The following is a 26,918-nucleotide window of genomic DNA, read 5'->3' on the forward strand; positions in this document are numbered from 1 at the left end:
ACAGAGAACAAAGTGAAATACAGAAGTAAGCATTACAACCGGAATCACTTCCTCCTGAACAATGGCCTCCTAATGCCAGGATGTAAAGCACTCCCGAGCCATTTTGATCCGGACCGCTGATTTTCCATTATACCCCATCATGTCATTTAAATCGGATCAAAATCGAAAGCACTGCAGAACTCTTTATGGCTTTCTTGTGTGGATGTGCTCCGCTCCAGCCATTTAGAGTCAATGAGATGTTCCACTTTAAAGTGCATTTGGGCAAAGTACTGATGCCTGCACGGAGACACGCATATCTATGACATGTTTTCTGTGTTCATTTGGAATTCTTCATTTCTATATATATATATATTGTACCACTAACAATACTAATCAGATGTATATGGTACACTATCATGGCACCATATTACCAGTTATTTCTAAATCTTCAATCTAAAATTGACAGAAAACAAAGACTGCTTCCCATGTTTTCGGCTTTTAGAAACATTGATACAAGACATTTCCAGATGAATAAATCCAATTCCTTGAAAGACTTTTTAATGATCAGAGGGAGCTATATCTATTGTACATTCTCCCGGTTGCACCTAAATGTAAGATTAGTGTCAGACACAAAAGGCTAATGGGCCGTTTCACCTTGCCAGACACTGCAGATACTTTTCGTTTTAATTCTTGCTCAGTCTTTCTACAGAAGAGTGAGCTGCCTCTTTAAGCGAGGACTGAGATAAATCAAGGCCGTAAGAGGAGAGCTAATATGGAACGTCAATGCTTTGGATTGCTTGTCAGTGTGTTGATGTTGCTCGGACGTATTTCTTCCTAATGAGTGCACTGGATATCAGCTGTCACTGTGAATGCAAATGATCAGCCAGCACATCACACTGCTGCAGGCTTCAGGGGAAGAGATCAATATCCCTCCGGTAAGCCTGAGGTTTTATACACAAATATGGAGTTCAGTTGTGTGAAATACATTCCCACATCCACTACATGAAGCTGTAAGGCAGATATACAAAAACGAGCAAATCTGATTAAGCAATATGCATACACACATTTTTAGAAACTCTAACGGGTACACTTTTGACATTTTTATTTTGTATGTGAGCCGTAAAGCTAAAGGATGATTTACATATTTGTGAAACTGCATATTGAATATAAATGGTCCTTTATAGTTAAAAACCCAAACACACCAACAGCGCAGGAACACTACAACATTACTACTGATGATGCAAATCTTTAAAAATGGGCCAAAAATATATAACACCATTTGAAAAAAGAAAAGAAAAAGTAATTTCCTAAAACAGAAGCTTTAGTTCTTGGAAGTAAGGAGTCAAAACAGTCAGAAGGGCTTAATACATATAGTATTTGGCTCTGTTATGAAAGCATGATGGTGACGGCCCATGTTCAGTAGACATGTGACCGAGAGCAATCTTAAGGCGCACAGATGTGTTTTTAATAAAAACACAGGACTTGTTTTTTTCCCCGTTCACAAAAACTCATTTTAGAGAAAAAGAAAACAACATTATTCTAACTGCTCAAAAGAGATTTCTTTCTTGTAGCTGACCCTATTTGCTTTGATTACTTTAGTTTTGCTGTGCTGCATTTTTGTAAGTGTTAAAGAAAATATGAGAATAAATGCCTTTACCAATACAACCTTTTTTTAAAAGAGCTTCAAAGTTGAGCTGGAGTCGGAGAGGTCGCCCCAGACCGAGACATGTGTGTGTGCATATTAATATTTGATTATGCACACAGTTTGGCAATGAATTTAACTCTCATTAGTATTCAAGGTCTGGCTCGACAAAGGGTCTTAGGTTGACAAGGGTGAGAACCTTTACGAGGGGGAGGATGGCAGCGGTGCTATTTTAGGATATTGCGTCAGAAGACACACAGACTGTGTTTGTGTGCATATCGGTGTGTCAGAAGTGTATTAACAAGGGCAAACAAAGACTAAAGAGAGTTGCTTACTTTTTTCCCTGGAGGCACGAGGTTCTGGTTGGTTTTGAGGATGTGTGTCAGAGCCTTCTTGATGTTTTTCTCCTTCATGCTGGTCAGCACGGCGGGGGGGAGGAACAGCGGCAGACCCCACTCCTTTCTATTGAGGGGAGATTGATTGGCAGCATTAAGTCACTCAATCTTCGCCAGACCAATTCTCGTAGAAAGTGCTAACACATGGTTCACGCCACATACACATACAACTTACTGGATGTACTTGAGGGAGACTTTCTGGCTCTGTCTGGTTGTCATCGTGAGGATGTACATCTGCAGAGCGGCCAATCGTAGCGCGGCATCGTACTTCAGCTCCGGGCCGAAACGCTCCAAAACCACATCGTTACAACTCTACAGCAAAACGGAGAGCAAAGTTATCTTAAAGTCAAGTTTTTGGGCTCGTGAAGCGTATTTTCATCTCTCCGTCGAGCAACTCAAGCAGCAGGGCATCCCTGCAGAGCGGAAATAAACTTTGTGGCTAGTGCTTCCTTCAAAGGCATACAGTTTCCAGTCCCTCATGAAGACTCGGAAGCACACAATGCTGAGCAGTGATTAGCTTTCCTTCTCTCAGGATATTTCACTTGATTAATTATCAAAGGAGGGGAAGCATTTTATTACGTTAGACAGTAAGGGTGTTTTTAATGGGGGGCTTTATTGGCAATGTGTGTGTTGAAAGCATCCATCCTGTCACATTGTCTATCTCACAGAATCAGCTTTAGGGCTTTACTGCTGATTTTTGCCCACCTGTACATAGAGGTATTCAAAAGCCACAGCGTCTCTCCGCAGCAGCTCTACGGGGTCCCTGGGCACGAAGCTGATCCTAAAGAAACACTTCATCTTGTCACAGCCAGGCCTCTGGGTCACCTGGGGGACACAGAGGAAGCAGACATGAAGAAATAAGACAAACACTAAAGACTAAGCGGTTTGTGCTACAGTGCAATCCTTTTTGGTATAAAGTAAGTATGTGTAGGGCAGCAAGGGTTTAATGTAAGACAGAATGGAGATGCATTATGGGAATTGTAGGATCCAGAGTTATTAGCGACTGACCCATACTCAGGTTATGTCAGACTGAAATAGGATTTTTAATCTCTCTCCAAATGGAAGTGCAATACAGAATTGATGAGCCGCTAAAAATATAGAAATATGTTGTGTGTATTGTTAAAAAAGATGAATAATAGCAGAGGATTGAAAAAGCAGTTGTAGCACTTGCAGTGTATATAGTAGACTAGTGCCATATTAGTGGTATTCTAACCACATTACAACCTCAATACATTTGTATTTAATTCAGCAGCAGGAGCCCGAGAAAGCCGACTTGCTTGCGGTGGTTGTCCATGAATTTGATTCCATTTATTTCTCAGGACCAAACCACGAGACTAGCATCTTCCTTTAAATATTGATTATTGTTGATACATTATTTAATGTGCAAGTGTAGAGAGGGCAAAGGAGTGTATTTTTATATTTCAAGGACTACCAGCTTTCTCCCACACACCTGTCACCGAGATTGACACTCAGCTGTTTTATAGTAAGGAGTGTGTTTTATCAAGCATGTCAGTGACTCTTAAACTGCCATTGTGTGTTCCACTTGCAGGGCTTCACATCTAAACTGGGTGGTTATGAATATTAAAACTGTCCCCTCGTGATCCTGCAACCTCATTAGCATGTAGCGGGCACTCTGGGTGAGTGTGTGTGGGGTTTGTGTGCATGTCTGTGTGTGTGTGTAGGGGGAGTAGGTGTAATGCGAGCTGTCGCCCTGCTGTGCCAGTGCTGATAAATGACACTGGGATCCAAATGCTGCTTGAATGCTGAGCAGGAATGTGTGCACGTTGCTGTGTGTGTGGGTCTGATTGATAGGAGACACAAAGTGATGAAGAGGAGAGAACATCTCCTACCTGAGTAAGCATCTCCTGCTCATGCAGCAGGAGCAGTCTGCTTCCAGAGCCTTCTGTCCGGTGCTCCAACACCAGGGAGAAGTGCTCGATGCATTTGATTGACAGCTTCTCTTGCAGGGTCAGAATCACATCCTGAAGTGAACACACAACAGTATATTTAATTATGATAGTGCTTAACAATTGTGTCTATGCATTAACCCATGCAAGATCTATTCAGCCTCACCAACATCGGACAATTGTGTTGTTATGCTCTCCAATGCTTCTGTATTTACTTAGTGTAGCACATGTTGGGACACATCAATCAATAGTGTTGGTTTTTTCCCTACATTTTCCTTTTTATTTTAGTATACTTTTCCTTTTTCCAGTACGAATACACGGCATAGCGTATTCACAACCTGCTTAAAATAAGAGGGGGAACTTTTCAAAACGTATTTTTTCAAAATGCATATCCTTTCCTTTTCCTTGAAGAGAAATCTCCAAAGATGAAAATGTGAAAATGTGAAAAGATGGTGATTTCTCAGGAGTAAAATATGAAAGGTCAGAATACGACAGTGTACGAAAGGTGTTTTGCTACCAAAGGGCATGAGGTAGAATAAGCGGTTTTTTTCTGTGGTGTACATGTTTATAATTCAAGCCCATTAATTGTTCATATTTACATACAAAATAATGTAACATTTGATATACATATGTTTAATGTTAAAGAGAATCTGCTTCTTTAACAATATTACCCTTTTTATAGCTAGCTCACATTAGCTTAGCAGCTAACATAAATAGTTGTGGATAACTGCTAGCTTTGTAGCATGACTAAAACAGATTCTAAGGTTGATAATTCAAGAGTGATACTCTAATACTCTTTAAATAATGCTTTTTATAATGTTAATCAATATTAAAGTAAAAGCCTTGATAAGATAACACTACAGTATTTGCAGTTAATCTAAACATAGCAGTGACTCAGCACTTTCTAAACTCCACTCTGGAAGCCACAGTGGATCGCGACTGAAGCTCCAGGTCTAAATATGTAAATGTGCTCTTTGCCACCTTGCCGGAATAGATGAGTTGCTCAAACAAATGGAACTAAGTGATTGAATTTCATGGTCTGTGTGTGTGCGTACCGAGACACACTAATTTGCACTGCAAATGAATTTCTCCCTTCGTAATTATAGATGCTGCAGAGACGGCTAATTTTGCCGAGTGTGCCTTAAGGGATGGAGCACACACTCAATCACACACACAAACACACCTTGATAGAGGTACTGCTGTCGAAGCGAAAAGACTTGGTCTGCCCGTTCTCCAGGTAGACCTTCAGGACATTTGGCATGAACAGCAGAGAGTTGTCCTTCACCGGGTTCTGCAAATGAGGAACAGGATCAGTATTTAAATGTAAAGCCTCTGATAGTATAGATGGCAGGTGAGTTTAAATATGTGAATTCTGATCATTCATAGCCCATTTTCAAAATGGTCTCTTATCAATCTGACATAGCTCAACTGTTTGTCTTGTGCTGTAACCATCTGGCTTTGCCTTTATAGGTCATACATAAGAGTGTGTGCGGGTACATGTTTGTGTGCGTGTGTGTGTTAGAACTCACTGGAACCTGGCCGTTTATAATGACCTCCTCTGCAAAGCGCACTTTGACCGGATTGGACTTGAGCATGGCTTTTTTGGCTGCACTGATGAACGCTGACTTAGGGGACTACGAGGCAACCGTCCAAGAAGGGAGACCGAGAGATAGAGGGAGACAGATGGAGGGAGAAAGATAAACACATGCACCAAGGGAGAGGGAAGAAACACAGTTCAACCATCAGCTATAAATGTAACATTGGAAAAATCAATAAAACATTAATACACCAACTTTTAATTCCCAGAAAGTCTTATTTTAGAGTGCTATTTGCTGGCAATTTGACTGAAACCCAACCTTGGTACAACAAAATGCAATCTTCAGAAGTGCATGGGGCAAAATGAATGCATAAAAAAAGACCAATACCAGCATTGCATTAGTCTGTCAACCGAGCCCGAGCCCAAACAAAACGTCAATACAGAGTGATATAAGCATGAATGAATATGACACATTTCCTTAAGGCTGATCAAGCTAAAGCTGAGGTACTCACAGGATAAGGTTGGACAACAGTCAAAATGATGGATTCTTTGCAGCTCCTGAAGCGAGAAGACCCCAAATAAAGAGTCAAATAAAATCATCAGAAAACAACAATCACAGTGAACAACAATGGCAGACATGATTAGCTTGGCTGAAATGGAATGAGACGCCTCTGGCAATCAACACTTACAAGTTAAAACCAGAAGCACACACACACACACACACACACACACACACACACACACACACACACACACACACACACACACACACACACACACACACACACACACACACACACACACACACACACACACACACACACACACACACACACACACACACACACACACACACACACACACACACACACACACACACACACACACACACACACACACACACTCTCACTACTTCAAAACAAGACATTTGTTATGCATTGGAATAACAAAACGTTTTTTCTTTCTTATTATTAATGCTGAATATGTGTGGATAATAACAGTGCTTGTGTGATAAGCCAATGAGTAGTGCATGACAAATACTTGGCAAGCACTTCATTAGAGTTCCTCATAGTTTGGTGAAATTAATAATGAGATTTTAAACGATTTAAAAAGCAAATGAATGCTAATGACTGGGACTTTGTCAGGCAAGCTGTTTAGTATGTCCGTTATCATGTTTTTAAAAGGGTTGGTTTACCCACAATTATTCGACATAACTATGTAGTTAGCGAAACGAACCACCTTATTCTTAAGCGTTTTGATATTTACCTGACGAGGTCTATGACTCGTTCTCTGGGAGCAGAACTGACGGGTTCATCGTTGATCAGGATGATCTCATCGCCTGGCAGCAGTCTCCCCTCTGACGGACCGCCTATATGCAAACAAACAAGCCCATGGTTGATGACAGCGCAGAGCGTTTCAGTCTGTCGGCCACAGATTGCAGCTTGCCGGTCCTTTGGGTGTGTCCGACTCCTGACACATGCAATAGGTGTGACCGTTAATAAACCGCTGTGTCCTCAAGCATTTATATTCTGTCTCTCTTTGCCCCAACAACTCTAATTATAATATTCATCAGTTCCACTGTCTGCTTGGAATTCAGCGCCAATTGATTCTGATGCCGCGGTGTGTGTCTGTGCAGCCACCGCAGCTGATTGCTGATAGGGGTCTGTGAGCAGAGCTCTGGCAGTAATTTGGCCACCTAAATACGCATTACTCTCACTTAAAAGCAAACATTATTTTGTGCCCATTTTCGTTGTTGCATGGGGTCAATAGAACTTGTGCAATCATAGCCAACAGTCTGCATGGTTCTCTTCCAAACAATCATTACAGCAACTGTTTGCATTGATTAGCACTTTGCAAACAGTTACAAATGAAAGCGCTCAGTGCAAACTCTCAGAGTTCTGCAATACAGCATCGCTGGATGCTGGTTCTCCACACACGTCACTGAAAACTTGTGTTATTCTTTGGGAAATACATGCAGTTAAAGGCCCATTTCTTTCCGTAGTTCCAGTTGTTTCTGTCTAATGCGTGGTTTTGGCTTCAAAAGAGCCTTTGCCTAGTCCTTTTTATCACCCTTTTATTTATTTTTTATTTATTTGTATTGCTTTTTTATTAATTCTACCGTGTTGTGTAATGTTTATTTATACTGTTCATGCTCACTACTTGTAGCACTTCGGGATTTGAATTCAAATATGAAGTGCTTTATAAATGGAACCCATCATTATTATTATTATTATTTAAAGCCCCAAAGTGATGAGTTGAACCATCTCTGAGTGTGTGGAGTCATGGTGGTGATATCAGAACACATGCAGCACAGTATAGCGCCTACCCGGAGTGACAGAGCGGACCACCACTGGTTTCTCGCTGCCTGCCACGAAGCCGAAGCCCAGGACGGGGTCCCGCCTCATCTCCACCAGGCGAGGGGCGGGGGGGAGCCCATCCAGGTGGACCTCCTCCAAGGAGCTGCTCTGGGACACTTGGCTGGAAAATAAAACAGTGACGTTATAATGAGTCAGCAAATATGTAGCTTTTAATGAGCACAATATCTGTTACCGGGATCAAACCGGCCCTCTCAGATATCATGACAATGCAAGTTAAAACGCAACCGATTCATTCATTCCTTGTCTAGAAATGAGTTTCCGCTCTAAAAGAAAACATTATCTTTGCATGAGTGGGTTTTGCTATCCAATCAGCTGCTCATAAGTCAAAGCCTTGGCTCAGGTATGGTCATTGGCTCCTTTTTGTGTGTGTGCTTAAAAGCCACTTATAAATGAAAGCGCAGGGCCTGAATTTATAAAACGCCTCGGGATCTGGAACCTATTTGCCTCTGTCTTCAAGTCTGCACAGCTTTCCAAATACAAATGAACTGCTCATTTAACAAGTCACAATTATTCAATTATTTAATGTGTAAAGGTAAAAAAGGCCATCTTTGATAAGTTTAACGGGCACATATTATATCTATGTGACAAGTGAAATCACCCGGACCCAGGTGTGAATCCGGCCTGCCCCAAAAAGAAATGGTCCCATGTCCCAATTGTCCCAGGCTGGATTTAATCTGATCATATCAAATACAGTGTAAGGGTAGCCATTTTGGAGGAAATCGTTAGAATAAAAAATGGGTTTAAATTCCAAGAATGCCATTTCACCATGATCGGGAATCAAGGGGATCGATAAAGCGCTGGATCTAAGAATCCATTTTCTCAATTGGATCCATACAACCTGATCAATTCCCATCCCCAGTGCCTTATTGCAAGTCACTCACGAGACAGACGGCTGGGGTTCAGCGAGCAGGAAGCTTTAATTTAATATGGCATATTAAATTAAAGCTTCCTGCTCGCTGAACCCCAGCCGCCTGTCTCGGCCGAGACGGTGAGGATGCAGAGGGCCTGTTAATTAAGAGGTGATATATGCTTTCAGAGGGCTTCACTCATTCTCTCTCTCACTGTCCCTCCCCCCCCCCCCTTCTCTTTCAGCTCCGTTGGCAGCCGTTTCCTCTTCTCTGCACATTAGGTCTGGTACAGGGTGTCCATTGTTACCTGGCCAACATCCATTTCATCTTTGTAAGCAGTCAAGATGTTTTTTCAAACTAATTCACTTTAATTTGATCAGTTCATATTATTTAGACATTTGGCATGACTGTACCAACTGATATGTATCCTCTTCTCTCTACTATGCACTTGCAGCGTTGCCCTAAATCTGCCCTGATCATATATAGCATGTTCCAACCAACAGGGACTTTATCTCCCACCAATCCGGATCAGTCTCAATCCCCGTCACCTTCTTTGCCTCTTGCGCTTTCTCACCCTCCGTCTCATTATCACATTGATCTGCATTGTACATACGGCGCAGAAATCTCAAACTAAATCTGTCTCTAATGAAGCATGTTCCAATCTGTGATGTGCCCTGCCAGGGTCAGCGGGGGTCTAATCCCACGGGAGGGCAGGGTTACCATGTCAGGGGGTCAGGGGAGAGCTACATTCAAAAGGTTAAACCCTGCTGCCAGTCACTGGATGACGGGAACACGCGTGCACACCGGTTCATTCACCTTTCAAGCTCATGGTTGTATATTTGATAAGCTGTGACAAATTTTTATTTTTTATTTTTATTTATCCTTTATTTATCCAGGAATGTCCCATTGAGATACAAGATCTCTTCTTCCAGGGAGTCCTGACCAACACGGCACACAACAAGTTTCAACATAAAACAAAGGCATTAAACAAAAAAAACATACAATTCAAATATAAATACAGAAGGCCATTTGTGCAGTGGCAAGAAGCATAATCACATCAGCAATAGCATCAGGTAAAACAGTTACATGTTTCATGAAGGGCTAATCGTAGCATACCTTTAAAAGCATTTACAGTAGGAAGTGCCTCTAGACAAAGTTTTACTTGCAGCGTATTCCATAAAAAGGGAGCATAGTGGGAGAATGCAGCTTTACCGAGCTCTGACTGCATCAAAGGAACATTTAAAAGCATCCCATTTGCTGCTCGTCTAGTATTAAAAAAGCAAGTATAAAATGACAGAAGTCTGGAGATATAAATAACCCTATATTTCTGGTTTAAGTCCATTATCGTGAGCAAGCTTCAAAAAAGAACTACCACGAGTCGAAGAAGAAGAAGATGTTATTCAATCCATGACAGAGTAATAGGTTACAGTTACATAACAAGCTTAAAAGACATAGCTAACCTTCGTAGCCACCTGGCACCACATGTTACCTGTGCATAGAGAAGGGCTGGGTTTACTATCATATACTGTGAGACTATATTCATTTTATATTTGCTTTTTTTACGCTGAAATGACACTCACACTTCTATTGTACGTGACTGGCTAAGGGGCGGGACATCTCTAAGCGTTTGACAAATCAGAACAGAGCCGGCCAGCTAACCAATCAGAGCAGACTGGGGTCTGGTTTCAGACAGAGGGTGAAAAGAGGTGCTGCAGCACAGGCAGTATGAGAACAATGAAGAGCTTTTTGAACATTAAAGCATGGAGACATGTAGAGACACTACATACTGATATACACCTGAAAGTTAGCCCCTTTAACCAACCAATTCATATGTATTAAAATGTGCACTGAAAGTCACGCAGGGATAAAAACACCTGCTAAATAATGTATATATGCACTGCTGTCTATTATTTTATCTATTGGGAGTTTTTAATTTGACATTCTAGAAATGCACAATGCCTTAACGCGTCAATATTGCAATTTCTGTTAGAATTGTATCCATTTAAAGCGATGTAACTATAAAAAGGTGACCAGCTGGGAGCATTGCCCAAGAACAGCTGGCAGGATTTACAAAGCACGGACAGATAAGCCCACGAGCACACACCTGCACCTCTCCACAAAGGCAGGCATATGCTTCCTTCATACACACCCTCTATTGTAAAACAATGCATTCCTCAGACAGGGAAAAGTGTGTTATTTTTTACTAGAACTGTTACTAAACTATTGCAATAGCTGCACATATTTCAGAGATGTCAAAGACTCGGACTGAAACACCTGCTGGATCATGTTAGCTGAGGCCAGGGGAGTTATCCGTCCAATACAATGAAATCAACTATTGGCTTTACTCACTGTTTCTTTCTCTGGCTCGCAGAATCCAATTGTAATACTCAATCTGTGTCACCTGTGCTAAAGCCAGCAGATTTTCTCTGGGAACAAAGCCACATAACCAGATGGGTAACCCTTGTCAAGTTTCACTCCCCTATCATGAGGAGAGGGGGGGATGATTTAATGAGGGAGGAGCAGAGAGAAGGGACAGCAAAGACCAAGGACACAACGGAAAATAAGAAAATGTATAGAAAGGACGGGAATACAGTATTGTAAGAGGACAGGAGTAGAAGACTAAAAGGAACGTGGGAGAAATACTGAAATGGATCTTAGAGTTTTAGAAGAGAAAATAGAAAACTAGCGGGAATTGATGTCAAGGGGTCAAAGCAGGCAGAGGAAAGAAGGGAAAGGAAAGGTTGAAGAAAGAAAGGAAGGGGACAGAAGGAGGGGGACATAAAGGGGTAGAGAATAGATAAAAATAAGTAGCAGGAAGGTGCAAAGGGAAGGGTAACGTTCAAGAGAGAATAAAAGTGCGAGGCAAAATTATCACATTCGGAAACGTCTGCTGTCTGATTGAAAACGTAGCTGGATTCATTCTGGAGAACTTTCTTTATGCCAAGCCCTCAAAGCCAGTGCAATGTTTACCGGGCGGAAAGTATCTTTCTGCATCACAAACTCACGCAGGCAACAGGCGCTGAGCAAAACCCCCCCAACAAAGGTGCATTATGGGAGGAGGGGGCAAATAACACCAACACCCGTCTCATAAAGTGTCTTCGTGATGATATTGGGCGCCAAGGGAAATGAAAATGCTGCTTCTCCACTGGATCCTCGTGATGCAACCATATGCAACTGTGGGTGCAATATAATGATGATTGTACATCATCCAATGTTTATGATCAGACTGTACGTACTTGGTGAAGCAGGCGCTGTTCATGCTGTCCCAGCTGTATGGAGGCCCCTGCAGCCCCACCCAGGAGCCGGGGCCAGGGGGCGGCCAGCCCGACATTTTGTTCTTATGGCTGAAACATAGAGGGAGGGGAAATCAGTGTTTCGTCATAATATGCTCTGAGATTTAAAAACCCATTTCCAAGCCGTGGAGAAATATCATTTCTTCCTTCATTTCCTGTTGTTTCTGTAAATATAGCCAAACGATGAGCAGTGTCTTAGCAGACGTATCTAACGCAGCCTGAACACAGTCATTTCTGGGCGTTCTTGTTTCGAATACATGGCGAAACAACCTCAGATTGATTGTATGCAGGGGGAGAATCCACTGAGACAGAAGTCGTACACACACATGCATCAAGAGGTCAATCTCTTATGGAAAAGAATCAACGGTGAATTCATAAATCATTGTTTCTCCCGTCTCTGGACGCTGGTTAGATGCCTCTCTGTGTGGCCTCTTGTCTCTGTGTGGCTTTCAGTGTGCACTGCTTAGTGCAATCGACCACAGTCACATGGCGGCTCGGCGGCTCCGCGGAAGGGTGATCAATAGCGGCATGTACGGCCAAGTGCTGCGCAAGTTGCTCTGCATGGTCAGAGGGAAAGCACTGATGTGACAGCTGATTGGGTTATCACAGATTACTTAAAACTATGTCATTAAGGAGAAAGGGAATGCAGAGAGACAGAGGGGGGACGATATGAGAGGCCACCTAGTGTGAATTCCTCTAATGGGAATAACCACCCCTCCTGAATCAACTGTGCCGAGCTACGCTACAGTGACTAATCGTTCACAGATCGTAAAGCTCTGCAGGAATAATCAAAAACGCAATAAAATATCATCAAGCTGCAGAAAGGAGACCGAATTCCAGCAGCTTTGCACTTTATACTCATACTTGATTTATTCCGGGGAACATTTCGTCCCACCGGCCAATAAACCACGAGGACAGGTTTATTGTCCTGACCTCAAATCTATGATAGCAAGCAACAGTAACAATGAATACAGATAACAGCGTTACAGTGCCAGACTGACATTCTGTTACGCAGCATTTTCTCCACCGTGCGAGCTTCGAGAAAGACGTCATCACTCATTCAGCTCGGGGGCCTTTGCCGTTAAGAGCAAGGCCACAATGGATCCATCGTGTGATCAATACACATTCTTTAAATAGAAGAACATGCGTACTAGATGAGGACGTCATCGCCGTAATAACCCGTCTGATCCATTCCCATAGTGTGCCTTTGATGGGACGAATGCATCAGTCAGTCATGCCATTGCGTGCAGGGTGTGAGAAAGATAAGTTGAGCGGAAGCTGTCACAGTCGTCAGCTGTGATGTAGAAGATAAATAGTTCACTAATGGAACGTCCATGCTTTCATTGACTCCAAAAGCAAAGCAGACTAAAGCAAAAAGAAGGCATTACGTCCGTTTTGACACTGAGGCTTTTGAGCTTCACTTCTGTTGCCATGCACGGATTTCCTCCGGACGTTTGTGCTTCTGCTGATCGCCAGCCATCCGAAAGGAAAACAGACCTGCCGCCACCTCAGAATCCCAATCAGAGGCTCTCCAAGTGTCCAGAAGCCGTGGCGCCTGCGCCTGTGCAGACCTCCAGTGTGTGGCCAGACGCTCATCAGTGTTTGCCATTGTGCTGCGGCCGCTGCTCAGAGCAGCTTTGGGCCAAACTGAACTAAACTGCTGTGGCCTCGCCTGCTTTATCCCATAATCCCTCTCATCACAGAGAAAACAAATCCATGCCGTGTGTGTGTGTGTGTGTGTGTGTGTGTGTGTGTGTGTGTGTGTGTGTGTGTGTGTGTGTGTGTGTGTGTGTGTGTGTGTGTGTGTGTGTGTGAGGGAGAGTGTGTATGAAGCAACAACATGTGTGGAAGCATCGCTCCATCTCAGAGCCGCAGCCGCACAGCGTGAAGCGTGAAGAGGAAACTGACTCTTCACCTGGATGGCATTCATATTTCCCTCCGTTTCACTTGTGGTCATCCTCCAGCAAAAATAAACCTTTTTCATGTCAGAATATAAAAGATAAAAGGACAAAGGGTTCATCCTGTAAGATACAAATTGTAGTTGAGTGAGCAGACAACCAATATTGATCCCTAGAGGCAAAGAAAGGGTGGATACTTTCTATACTGTAACGGCCCGTCCACACGGCGGCGTGCGTTGAAGCTTCCACGCTTCTGCCCGTTCACTTTCAATGGGGTGACGTCACGCTTCGCCGAACTGCATTGTGGGAGCGTTGTTCGCGTTGCTCGCTGCAAACGTTGAGCAATGTTCAACTTGTGAAGCTTCGGCGGAATCAAAACATATGCCAGTACAAGCTCGAGCCGATCAAACCGCGTGCTTGTGTGTCTGGGGGGGGGGGATTCATGTGATTGGTTGTTGGTCGAGTTTCAGACACGCCCGCCGGCAAGCTTCAACGCACGCCGCCGCGTGGACGCTGCGTAAAGGTCCTTTGCGTCCAAGCTCAACATCCCCTCCTCCACTTACAGGCAATAAAGGATGGGTGTTGGTACAAATTCCTGCTCCTCTTCTTCCCTATGTGGATCAATGTCTCTTTGTCATCTCCACTACTGCTGAGAAGCTTAACTTCATAACATAAAGTCAATCCATTTCCTCTGCTGAATACAAATAAACCGAAAGCTGGGACGGGACTTAAGGTACACTTCGACACTCGGGGGATTGTAGCCGTTGCTGACTGTTTACAAACCTAAATAAAACACTACAGGAAAGGGGAAACACCAAAAGCGTAATAGGGCCACTTGCCAACAAGGCCGAAACAATTAAAACGGTGGTACTTGATTGACCGCCAAGGTAGATTATTTCGATTATATTCATAGATGAATGGATATAGTTTGGCAGGTTGATGGTAGATAGACTGCAAGCACTGGCAAGCTGTCTTTAAGTAATAATATCTTGTTTCATTTCAACTGAATTAATATTAGATGCTTGTTTCACCCGTAAAACCTGGCCTGCTTAATTGATTTGTCACGGCCAGTCCCTCATACCCGGCCATTCCAGATATTGATCCTCTGTGGCGTTTCATTAGGTGCTTTGAGACGGGACGGGCAGATATTAGATCTCAGTGATGTATTGCACGTCAAGGCGTAACCTCCATAGAGTGGGAGACAATTATTTTCCCCAGTGAACCACAACACAAATAAATGCACAACAAAGATGGCGGCCCCTGGAGCGAGTCAGGATGTTTTTTTCGCCGCATCATATGTCAGAGCTTCCTATCACGGGAAGCGGGGAAGCCAGCTGGCTCAGAGCCCCGCACGTATTCAGTCAGCAAGAACACACTGCCCCAAACTCTGGAAGCCTCTCACAACAATGTTCCTCACATACTGCAGCTCTAATTCAGATGGCTGCTTCCTGGTGAAGTAATCCATCACAGGGTGTAACCAAGGTAGTATCTATAGACATACACATGAGCCTAATATGTGAGAGTCCATCAGAATAGATTATAATCCCCCTTTCTCTGACATGTATTACATGATTGCTGTGGCTTGCATAGAGACATTTGCAAATCAGTTATTTTTAGCAGTTCTGTATTTCCCCCTCTGAGGCTTACCCCTGGCTCTCGTCTCTTTTTTCCGACCTCTGATAAGTGACTACCTTCTGGCTTGGACTCGGCCACTGAACCCTAACATTAGCCAGCCTCTCTGTTCAAAGGAAAGTCAGGAGCCGAGAGGAATCTGAGTCACTGGGTCATTCCTTCGCGTTGTCTACTCTGAATTTGAATTCAAATGTAAGCAGGACACGGTAGCATTACACACACACACACACACACACACACACACACACACACACACACACACACACACACACACACACACACACACACACACACACACACACACACACACACACACACACACACACACACACACACACACACACACACACACACACACACACACACACACACACACACACACACACACACACACACACACACAAAAGATGTTTATCAAGATTGACTGGATTCACACAAAAAGCAAAAAGCTCTCTGAAGATGCGTTAGCCTACATTATGACAAAGCTTACTACAGCCAGTAGCGTAAAAGCCCCCCCCCCTGCCAATTCTCCCCGCTTTACACACTATAAAACTAGGGTAATTTAAGCTCAAACACAACTCTTATCCCATGTTGATGAAAGCTCTGCTGCAGAGTGTCCTTCATACAAGGACATGTAGGTTAAGTGCTGGGCGAAGGAGAGAAAAAGTACTTTCTTTCCGGAGTGGATTTTAACAACAGCTGAGTCTGCAATAAATATGAAAGGAGATAACTTCACAATTAGCCTAAAATAACCCTGAGCACGTTTAAAGAATGTATCGTCAAAGAGAGCACGAGGCTCCGTTAAAAGCACTTTGTTCCTGGTTTAAAGGGCAAGAAAAAAGGAGGGGGGGGGGGTAAGGAGTTTTTCTCTGATTGTAGTTTAAAACCATCATCCTGAAACACAGGGAAACTGACTTAATCCCCACAAACACGACGAGATAACATTTTACAGGTTAATTGCATGTCACGCCGCGCAATAACAAAATGTCAGCCGCAATCTGTGTCAGACAGGCCGAATGAACTGCGGCATGTTAGGCTGTGTGATGTGTGCGCGGGGAGTCACAGCAGAACATGTCCCAAGGAGAAACACACAGACACTTGGTCAGCTCGTGCCATCTATTCCTTCTCTCGATTTGAAAATGCAACAAAAAACGAATCTTTGGCTCAAGCATTAAAGAGGCCCTATTATGCTATATTATTATAACTCTCGCTTGAACGATCAATTATTAAAAGCACAGTGGCACAATTACACAGCTTGTACAGTAACATCTACATCTGAATGAACTGGATGTGCGCCGTTGGAAGTAGGACTGTATCGTTTGCCGTTCATCTGTCACTCGACATTTCATAACTTGCTCACTAATGGAGCCTCTGTCCTCTTCATCTTCATCAGTAAGCTCATTAATGTCCCAACCGAACACACTCATAGCTCCTAGCAAGTCAACTCCAGCCATCTCCGGACCTTCTTCTCGTCCCCTCCTCATCCTCTTTCCATTGTGTGGCCGTCCCCACTCTCTTTCGGCGCGGTTCATAAATAAAACATTGGTTGCACGGTGTTAAAAGTTGCAATGGAAGTGCTCTGACTTTATATAGCTTTACTATCTGAAGACAACATGTTTGGGCTCTCAGTGCACTTTGCACACACAAGCATGCACACACACACACAAGCATGCACACACACACACGTTTATTTTTATGTAACCTCTTGAACATTCAGCTTCACTCTGCGTGCACTCTTAACATCTTGCAGAGTGCAGATGTTTGCAAAACAAGCTGAACTCAACGGGGGAAAAAGCGGAGAAGAAAAACTGCAGGAGTTTCAAAAAAGTTGTTAAAATAGAGAAGAAGATTTTAACAACAAATACTCTCAAGAAGAGAAACGAAAACACTCAGAGAAATGGATCAGACGGTCACTTTTCCAAATATCCATCCATCCTCATTTCCTTTCACATCAGCCATCAGTAGCACTAAGTCCTTTCTTCACTCCATTATTCAGTCTGTCTCTGCCCATGTCTCTTTGCGAGGAGGGCATTTGTTTTACTGACTCGTAATCAAGTCATTTCAAAGCACTGCTTTCAATCACAAGGGCAAACTGTAGTGGATATTGCATCACTAACAAGTCGCAGGGGCATCTTGACAGTCCTTTGAGTAGCTTATTAGCTTTAAGCCCCACTCACTTTTAGTTGACCTTCTCTGTTGGAGTTTACACTACTCTACAGAAGAGACAAACCTTGATGGGACAAATACATGTACTTGTTTTAACTATGCAAACTTAGTGTCCCATTAAGTTATAGTCGTTTAGGAAGCGTGTTAACGGCAAGTACTGTAAGCTAACTGTCAAGTAGCGAGGGTGTTGGCTTAAAAGGCCTCTTATTAAGTCGTTATTTAATTAAATGGTGTACAATGCTGAGGCCAAAATAAGCATGGAGAGTAAATTAACTACAGATCCCAGTTTAATATCCATTAGTCCTACTGTAGCTGGTAGACTACAGTACTTCACTATAAGCACTACACTAAGCCACTATGTGACCTAGCAAAAGTTGGTATTTTCTCCCATATTTTTATGTAAATGTATATGTAAATAAAAATGACTTGAAATATTTCCAGAAATGACGCACACATTCAGGTTGTCAATGAGTACTAAAAAGGCCAGGAGTAGGCATATTCCTGACATTACGCATATGATATGATATGGCTTTGTATGGTATGGTAATGTATTGATTGTATTGCATTGTCATATTACCATTAAAGTAGATTATTGTTTAACGGTTACTTGGTAGCTCTGGATTCCTTCCTGTATGATAACCAGCTTGTTAGGGACGCGCGGAAATTTGAAAAGCGGACCAGTAATCCCTCAAAATCTCCATCAGTACTAAAAACAGAACAATTTAAATATTTGACATGCAATCATTTCCCCATCAGCCACCACGTAGCTAAACCCATAGCCTATCATGGCTAACTGTTAGCAGTGACTCACCACTATTATGCTATGTTATGGTTGCGGGGAAATGCTGCATTGGTCATGTTGCACTGTGCTGCACTGTCTTTCCCCTGCAAGTGGAATGTCCTCCGAGCTCGTAATAAAGAGTGAACTGTACTCCAGCTGATTGGTGGGATTTGGATCTCCGCTAGAGCGGATACTCCCGTCCTTACTAACACTTAACTGCTTTAATGCCTTACTGATGTGGAAACATGCCAGCGGCGTGCGATGATGGAATCAATTAAAAGCTTACATCAAAAAAATCCACTCCTTACAAAGACAGAAAAGTGAGTGAGCGGGGGGGGTCGATTTTCTTTTAAATTGTATTAGCCATTTTACTTTATCTTTTGTATATCAATATAAATATATATACATTTGATTCAATTTTTTTATTGCAGGTTCTTACTCTAACATATTTTTATTCAAACCTTTTATATTTAGTTTATTCCATTCTATAATAAAGCGACTTTGACAAAGCCCAATTTCCCCCAGGATAAATAGTCTTCTGATTCATTTCAGCACCCTGGACAGCTCCCCTTCTGTTCTCCAGCACCGTGCCGGATGGAAATACTGATTTGAAAGTCAATACAGTGCAACAAATAAAAGTATGGTGTTACTATCTTCTCACAAACACACACAGAACAATACAGAAGCACAAAGAGACGACAGGAACAGGTCAATAAGAACACCGACAGCTGCATCAATCACAGCTGTCCGGCTCGGTTAAACCCCATCACGCAGTGCAGAGAGCGGCGTGAACACACTCCATCTGGAAAAGACATTTCAGCTCCGTGTGTTCACTCATTCGTTATATTCCTCTTGACTTCGTGTTGCTCTCACTCTCTTCCTCACACACACACTTACTGTGAGTGTACCAGACTAGAACTCTCCTTCGGTTGACTGTGGAGAAACACACCCATACACAACTCACACTCGAAGCCCCTCAACTGCACGGCAAATGGCATCCAACAGCTCGAGACAGGCTGGTGAGTGTTTCCGAAAGTCACATCTGTCTTCGTGGACAGAAGGTGCGGCTAAAAGTCTGTTCATTTATAAGATAAGACAATATCAGACGAGAGATACAAATATAGGATATGGCAGAGGACGGGAGCACAAGACCAGAATGAAAGCTAGAAACTATAAAACATATGTAATGGTTAAATACAGGTGAACTAAAGTAGGCTTTTTGAAAAGTCAGACAGACAGGATTGCTGGTGTTATGAGAACGTCGAGAGAGCAATTCGTAGCGTGACGCCTACACTGCAAATGGTTACCTTTACACACTAATATCCCTAAGTGTAAGGGGAAGGTCACACGAAGAAAAAGGACACGAGGTGAATACAGGACAAGAAAAGGCCTTCAGTTGTGGAAAAGGAGGAAATATATGTTGCTCAAGGAATAGGTTATGTTGCTTGTAGGTCATGTCTACAGCCTGTCACCGAGCCCACCTGAAACACTTCGCAGTGTTGCCTTCAACCTTTGCAGCTCAGCGGGACGTTTGTGTTGCACACCACCCCATCGATTCTTTTGAAAGGCCACATAAAGCCCGCTGGAACCGGGGGGGCAGAAAACACAAAGGGCAGCAAAGAAGGGTTTTAATTATGTTGTTGAAAGAAACCTGACGATTGTCTCTTTGAATTATGTTTATGTCACTACCCGATCCGTCCCCCTGCCCGAGCGGTACTGCGCACGTGCGAGACGGTCCGCCATATTGGACAACTCCGGACGGCAACCCGAGATGGACACTTGACACGGTGGCTTTTAGCAAAGCTCAGAAAGAAAACTCGAGAGAGATGAGTTATTGTTATTACAACGTGACTTCACTATTATTTAACAACTCTTTTATTTGGGGTTAAGTACATTGTCAGAATAAGTGAGGAATGGATTTAACTTCTGTTAGACAGCTATCCTACTGAATACATATTTACATTTGGCCCAAGCTTTCAGAGTTCAGCAAAGGCACTCAGTCAAATAAGGCTTTTACAGTCTTACATACACAATAAATCAACTCTAAAACCAGTTGTATCAGTGACATAAAATCAGTTGTTGTCGATCTCTTAAAAACACACATTTCGCTTCCTGTGTCGAAGCTTTTAACCGTGGGGAGTAGCGCTCTCACTGCCGCCTTGCCTACGGGGAGTTAACTGGCACTTAGTTTATGGTCGGTTGCCTTTACTTGCGTGATGAAATGACGACCAAGCGTTGACTACCTCCATCTATTTGCTGCAAGTCAATCTGAAAGGTTGCAGCGTGCAGTGTGCAAGAGAAGCCAGTGAGTGAATACACACTTCATTTGTCCCTGGGTGCAGTCGGCCCATGTCAAAACACATGCACCTGCACCGATCACTGGAGTGTGATTCTGGAGGCTAAAAGGACCACGCCAAAACAATGTCCCTGAACACACACGGGCAAAGGATCATTGCCACACATGTCTAGTTCCCTAACATGTTAATTAAAACAATAAACAGTGGGGCGGGATATGGCACCGACAAACGTGTTGACACACTGTTGAGTGTTCAATGAATGGAAGCGTTATTACAGGAAGTGATAGCCAATCAGTGAAGGGAATGTGTGTCACAGCCAAGCTCGATCATGCGTCAGAGTGCAAGTATGCATACTGTACCGCATGTAGAGTACATTGTGTGGTGTGGTGTGTGTGTGTGTGTGTGTGTGTGTGTGTGTGTGTGTGTGTGTGTGTGTGTGTGTGTGTGTGTGGTGTGTGTGTGTGTGTGCGTGTGACAGTGTGGATCTGAGAACACACTGGCACTTAAGTATTATGTGAAAGCATTTGGAGCAGAACTAATCACTCCACTCGGCTCTTTAGCAAACACATGTATCAGCAAACGAACCGTGGAAGTCACCGTGAGCTCATCCATCATCACTCACTCTTATCATGACATCTTTCTGGCTGTATTAAGTTCAATCTTTCTTTTTTTAATCCCACACACGTAAGGGTTTACTGCACAATGTGCTTCTTAAGACAATGCTGCAGAGATAATGTACGCTCTTCTTTTGTATCCCCTCTCCCTCCTCACTACGAAGTCCTTTAACCTCAACCTGACTGAACACTGACTTCCTCGACACAAACGCAAAACACAGCTTGAGAAATGACACCATTTCTTCCACAGTGCTGCCTCTGTCCCTGTTGCTCAACCTCACCCAGAATGCCATTGGGTTTCTGGCGTGTACGTGTGAGAGAGAATAGAAAATGCAAGGTATTTTTAACTCTTCTTCTGTCCCACAAGGGCGGAATTGCTCACTGTATGTAGTAAAGAGCCAGCCAAAGTGATCCATTATTGAGTATGCACTTCCAAAGAGGCATTTACAGTATGACTGGGTCTGTGAAACATCCCATACATGCATTCTGCTCAAGAGACCTGTGTATTTTAAGCTTAGAGGTCACTTAAAAATGCATAGTTTTGCAGGAGTTTCTTGTTATATGATGAGACATCAGATGCCTACCCAACCAGCTGTCCTTGGCCTTTTACGACACTCAAGCATACACTAAGCAAGTGAATGCATCCATATGGGGACATGGTGTGGAAAGTGGACTTCTAACATGTTTGTTCTGTAAATGTTCCATCCTCATGGTTACAAAGCTCCTGTCTTCTTTATTGTGTTCATTCATCGTCAAACTGCCAGAATTGTGTCATATGTAAAAAGTGATGAAATACATGAGAGGATTAACTGGAGACGTAGTGAGATGCAAAGACTGTATAGGGTTTGCAATCAAGCGTTGCCCCTCGGGTTCAATAGGTTTTAAATTCCCTTGATGATTTCCAATGATTGTTCCCAGCGGGTCTCCCACTGTGCAGAAAAAAGGAAAACAAGAGGGGTCACGAATGGACTTTATCCCATGGGCACTGAGTCCACCACTAATCCTGTGCTGTTTGAACACAGTCGATACAGACTTTCTGTTATGCAGAGCTACATTATGGCGCGTTTCCACTGCAGCGGGTAGCTCGCCTTAAGCGTGCCGAGCCGTGCGGGGCCCGTTTTTGGTTGCGTTTCCACTTGGCCTGGTTTTGGCCCGGGGCTACTTTTTCACCTTTTTTCTAAATCGTGGTTCTAGGGCCAGGAACAACCAGGCTGAGTCGGGCTGAGCATGCTAAACTAGAGAGAGAATCGCTGGCAAGGGGGCTACAACTACAACAAGATGAACATATTTGACCGTGATTTAATTGTAATAGACGTTTCAAAATGATGCCGAAGTAACAACATACTGATACCGGTTAGTAAAAACCATGAATTAATGCTTTGACAAGTCTGCAGACAGACGGCAGGCGAAAAACCCTTTTAAAATGCGTGCTTTCTAAATGTAGCTTGGCTAAGCTAACGTTATATATGCTCCGACCGTCCACACTCACAACAACGGCCTACAGACATAAATAAACCAGCGACTGTATTCGCCATGACACAGGCAGTCTGTGGTTTGTACTTGTTTAACTTTTGTCTAGTTTCTGAACAGATACGAAGAGCTGTGAGCTCTGGGTGCTAAGAGCTAACGGCTGTGTTGTTTTTCTGGGGCTCTCATTGAAGATGACGTCACGACTCCGCCTACACTGCGTTACTATAGTTACTACCCCAGTTCCTAAACTGTAATGGAAGCGCAGCATTAAAGTGAGCCGGGCCTAATAAGGCCTAACCAAACCGAGCGAGGCCTGCAGTGGAAACGCGCCATTAGAGGAATACCCTGGAGGTAGTACTATTACACGCCTCCATTGGACTTGAACGTTTGTTTATTTCTGGAACAAAGTGACATCAGCACATTGTACTAAGGGGCGGGACATCTATAAGCGGTTGACAAATCACAACAGAGCCGGCCAGCTATCCAATCAGAGCAGACTGGGCTCTGGTTTCAGACAGAGGGTGAAAAGAGGTGCTGCAGCAAAGGCAGTATGAGAAGACTAAAGAGCTTTTTGAACATGAAAGCATGGAGACATGTCCCAGTAGAGGATTAAAAAACAGATATGAAGCTGAAAATGAGAAGAATAGGGCCCTTTTATTTAGTCACTGTCTGTGCAGTCTCTATCCTCAATGCATATGCTACACAGTATTCATCCTAAAGATGTATTGTAGCCAGCTGCTGACTAGAATAACTTAAAACTTCAGAAAAAAGATCGGTCACTGGAGTGAGTCATCCTGGGACACATTTTGATGTCCTTCTTCTCAATGATTTTGAAGTACAACCTAAGGGCAAACAGTAGTACGTGCCTTTTATGATGGGCGATAGGGAAAAGAGGAGTTTGTCTCAACAACAAGAAATTCTTTGAATTGAACAAAGGTTCCATTTATAATGCATGCCCAGGTTCAAGGTTCTTTATTCAGTCAAACGAACATAGCTACAGACTGTACAGAGTTATGCCGATGGCATTTTTAGGCTTCTCCAACAGTGCGACACAAAACACAGATAAACAGACAAATATAGTGCAAGTAAATAGTAAATACAAAAAGAAAAATTGTTTAAAAAAGTGAAATAGTGATCCGATGCAGAATACATGAGATATAAAATGAGGGACACGTGCTGCGTGTCGTTTTCTCCTAACATTTACAGAACACGTGAGCATTATTTAATAGGAGCGTCACTTTCAGCTGGCTTATTGTGTCTGAATATCACCGGGCTCGCTGTGTGAGAATTAAAGCCTAATTGGGAAATGATACATGTTCAAAAAGTTATTTGTTTCTCGCAAAGCGGATACGAGGGAAGGAAGTTCGGATCTGTAGGCTACGGGAGCACGAAACAAAATGGGCTTTTGCTCAATTTGCATAATTGATCAAATTGAGTGCTCTTGTCAAAGGGGGGCGGAAGCATGAAGCACGTCGCTGCAGTATTATCTGGTGAGTAAAATGTGTTAATCATAAGAATAACAGAATATTGGTTTCCACCAGGAAATGAATCCCTGCAGAAGACACGGGGAATAAGGAATGACTGATTAAAGTACTTCATTTCAGCGCTGGTATCTTTGATTAAATACGCACCAAGAGATAACACGTGTTATTCTAAAAGCCTGAATATGTATAAGCAAAAACATTTTTAATACATGTACGGATCCTGATCACAATCCAGTCTCAATTTGAAAGAGGAAGCACATTGTAGCTGGTTTCAATTAGACAGGGATAGACACACATGAAGTGGATTGTTGTGCTGCCATGTGAAGTAGATGAATAGGTGAGGAGAAGAGAGATATGTGTGTTGTGATTTCATATCGTGAATAAAACCGCCAGCAGCGTGTCCGCCCCGCAGCCCCTCCGGCAGTGATCACCCACCAAATCCCTTAGGAGGATTATCCAGACTCAAATCAAGACAATCGTGCAACTTTACGGGTTAGGGGCAGACAGTGAGAAACGGAGAAATGGGGGGAGGTAGTATTGCAACCTGATGTTACTTTATATCCTCACCACCTTCTGATTTATGTGTTTTGACACTGTGCCTGTTCGGCTACACCAGATAAGTGCACGTTTGTGGAGAAAACGGATAATGAGCTATAGAGATGTGCGGTGGTAAAATAATACTCAAAGCTCAAATGTACATTGAAAGAGTTATTGGTTGCTATACAATTGTATACTACAAATTGGAAACGTTTAGAGTTACAGACTTATTTTAGCAAGCTCAAGCTGCTCATCTTAATTTAAAAGATACCATTCTCATGCCTCAACGCTAAATATAGCTAAAGCCGGCTAGCCATTAGCTTAGCCTTACCGTAAAGCCTGTAAACAGAGTAACAGCTAACATGGTGTCCACATGTGGGACCCCGTTCATTCTGTGAAGTTGCTCAGTGGAGTATTAAAGGTGGGGTAGGTACGTTTCAGAAACCGGCTCGAGATACACTTTTTGTTATATTCCATGGAATGCTCTTAACATCCCGATAGCAATGAATATCTTAAGTGCTTTGACAAAAAGCACTTAAGATATGTGCCGGGCCGGCTAAACGGATTGGATGGCCTACCTGCCTGTCAGCCTTCCATCGGGGCACACACTTATCTCGTGCACGTTCGTGTGTGTTGGAGGAGGGGCTCTATAAGGAAGTGGCAGATTTTCTCCGGTTGTGTATTTTCAAATTCTAGCGATCTCGAGCCGGTTTCTCAAACTTACCTACCCCACCTTTAAGCCATAATGGCCGGCTTCTTGAGAGTAAAAGTACTCATATGTGGGCCCATAGAGCGTGTGCACTTGCGTTTTAATATCCCAAATATCTTGTGTAATCAAGTTTGTAGTATGCCTCCACTCGTTGTAAAAATAAGTCAATCATGTGGTCCAAACTTGAACTGCTTCCACAAATCTCCGCTACTATAATATGAGTAAAATGTCTCAAATCCAAAGTATTAAGTGTCCTGATTTAATTCAGAATTGAAAGTGACTGAATATTTGTTAAGAACCCACGACTCGTCATAGGCTACGGCTCTCGGGCACAATGGAGCTTTGCTCTCTGAAGTAGCAGCATGCATTGGCGTCAAGCAGAAGGCAATTTGGCACGCATTACTGTAATCTGATATTCAGAACACAAACAAGCCCTGCTGGCCACTTTCACTGCCAAGTACCGACTCACTAAAGCCAACATGTATCCACAGTGCAAACAGTGACACAGGTCCTGTCTTTGTCCCTGGGAAGCATGGATAAGTGAGATTGGGTTGGTGTTACCAGACTGAAGCCAGATGTGTGGTGACAAAACGCTTGGAGGATACGTAAAATAAAAACAACAACAAGGTGGATCACAGACGGATCTCACCTGCTGCAGCTGTTCATTCATAACGAGCATTACAAGGTGATGAATGAGCCACAACTTCTCATTAGGGTTTATGAAACAAACTTGGCCGGTGCGCTATCTGCAAACTCAGGAACTGTATTAAGACAGCTCATGGATACACAAGGGCCATCTGGGTACAGGCAAAGCGCCGCCAACTTGCCAGAGACGCAAACAGTCTCTTGGTGCCTGTTAGCGTTACGGCGTTATTCATTTCTCGCCAATTCACAGTCTGTCGACAATGGATGGAGCCAAAGGTGCCGGCTGAACAAGTGCTAAAGCATAAGGAGAAGTGTAAGAGGTTCCCAGGAGGCGAACACTCTTGAGGGAAGGCACTTGGTCTGATGAATGGAAGCTATTTATTCAAATGAGAAGAACAGATGCACACTTTAGGCATTTGCTTCTGCTCTGTGTGTCTCATTCGTCAGCATAAATGTCAAAAAGAGACAAATGTAATGTGTTTCATATTCTGTTTGTAAAATGAACTCCAGGAACACTTTTCAAACAACATTAAAACGGTTTAGCTTGTGATTTACACGGGCATTAGAAGAGGTGACCCTCTTCATCACGGTAACACTATACTCTTCACATGGTATTACTATGTTGTAGAGAAGTAACAACAGTTTCCCGTGTTAAGGTCAAATGTCTGTTGACCCATCAATCCACGTTATCGCTCTATAACAACCT

The 26,918-nt window shown here is 43.1% G+C and overlaps 1 protein-coding gene across 3 annotated transcripts in view; it reads right to left on the reverse strand.

The window, feature by feature from the left end:
* LOC117459460 (FERM and PDZ domain-containing protein 4-like) overlaps positions 1-26,918 on the reverse strand; it is a 68,084-nt gene that overhangs the window by 6,505 nt on the left and 34,661 nt on the right. For 2 of the 3 annotated variants that reach the window (XM_034100246.2, XM_034100257.2), the window contains exons 2-11: positions 11,923-12,030; positions 7,787-7,938; positions 6,727-6,829; positions 5,973-6,018; positions 5,453-5,557; positions 5,107-5,214; positions 3,867-3,998; positions 2,722-2,841; positions 2,192-2,328; positions 1,957-2,083 (exon numbers count right to left, since the gene is read on the reverse strand). In XM_034100246.2, the coding sequence (XP_033956137.1) occupies positions 1,957-2,083; positions 2,192-2,328; positions 2,722-2,841; positions 3,867-3,998; positions 5,107-5,214; positions 5,453-5,557; positions 5,973-6,018; positions 6,727-6,829; positions 7,787-7,938; positions 11,923-12,030 (1,138 nt within the window). The remainder of the gene's footprint in view (positions 1-1,956; positions 2,084-2,191; positions 2,329-2,721; positions 2,842-3,866; positions 3,999-5,106; positions 5,215-5,452; positions 5,558-5,972; positions 6,019-6,726; positions 6,830-7,786; positions 7,939-11,922; positions 12,031-26,918) is intronic. The other variant, XM_034100265.2, reaches the window with a different exon arrangement.

The sequence above is a fragment of the Pseudochaenichthys georgianus genome, chromosome 2 (genome assembly GCF_902827115.2).
Source record: "Pseudochaenichthys georgianus chromosome 2, fPseGeo1.2, whole genome shotgun sequence".
NCBI classification, from domain to species: domain Eukaryota; kingdom Metazoa; phylum Chordata; class Actinopteri; order Perciformes; family Channichthyidae; genus Pseudochaenichthys; species Pseudochaenichthys georgianus.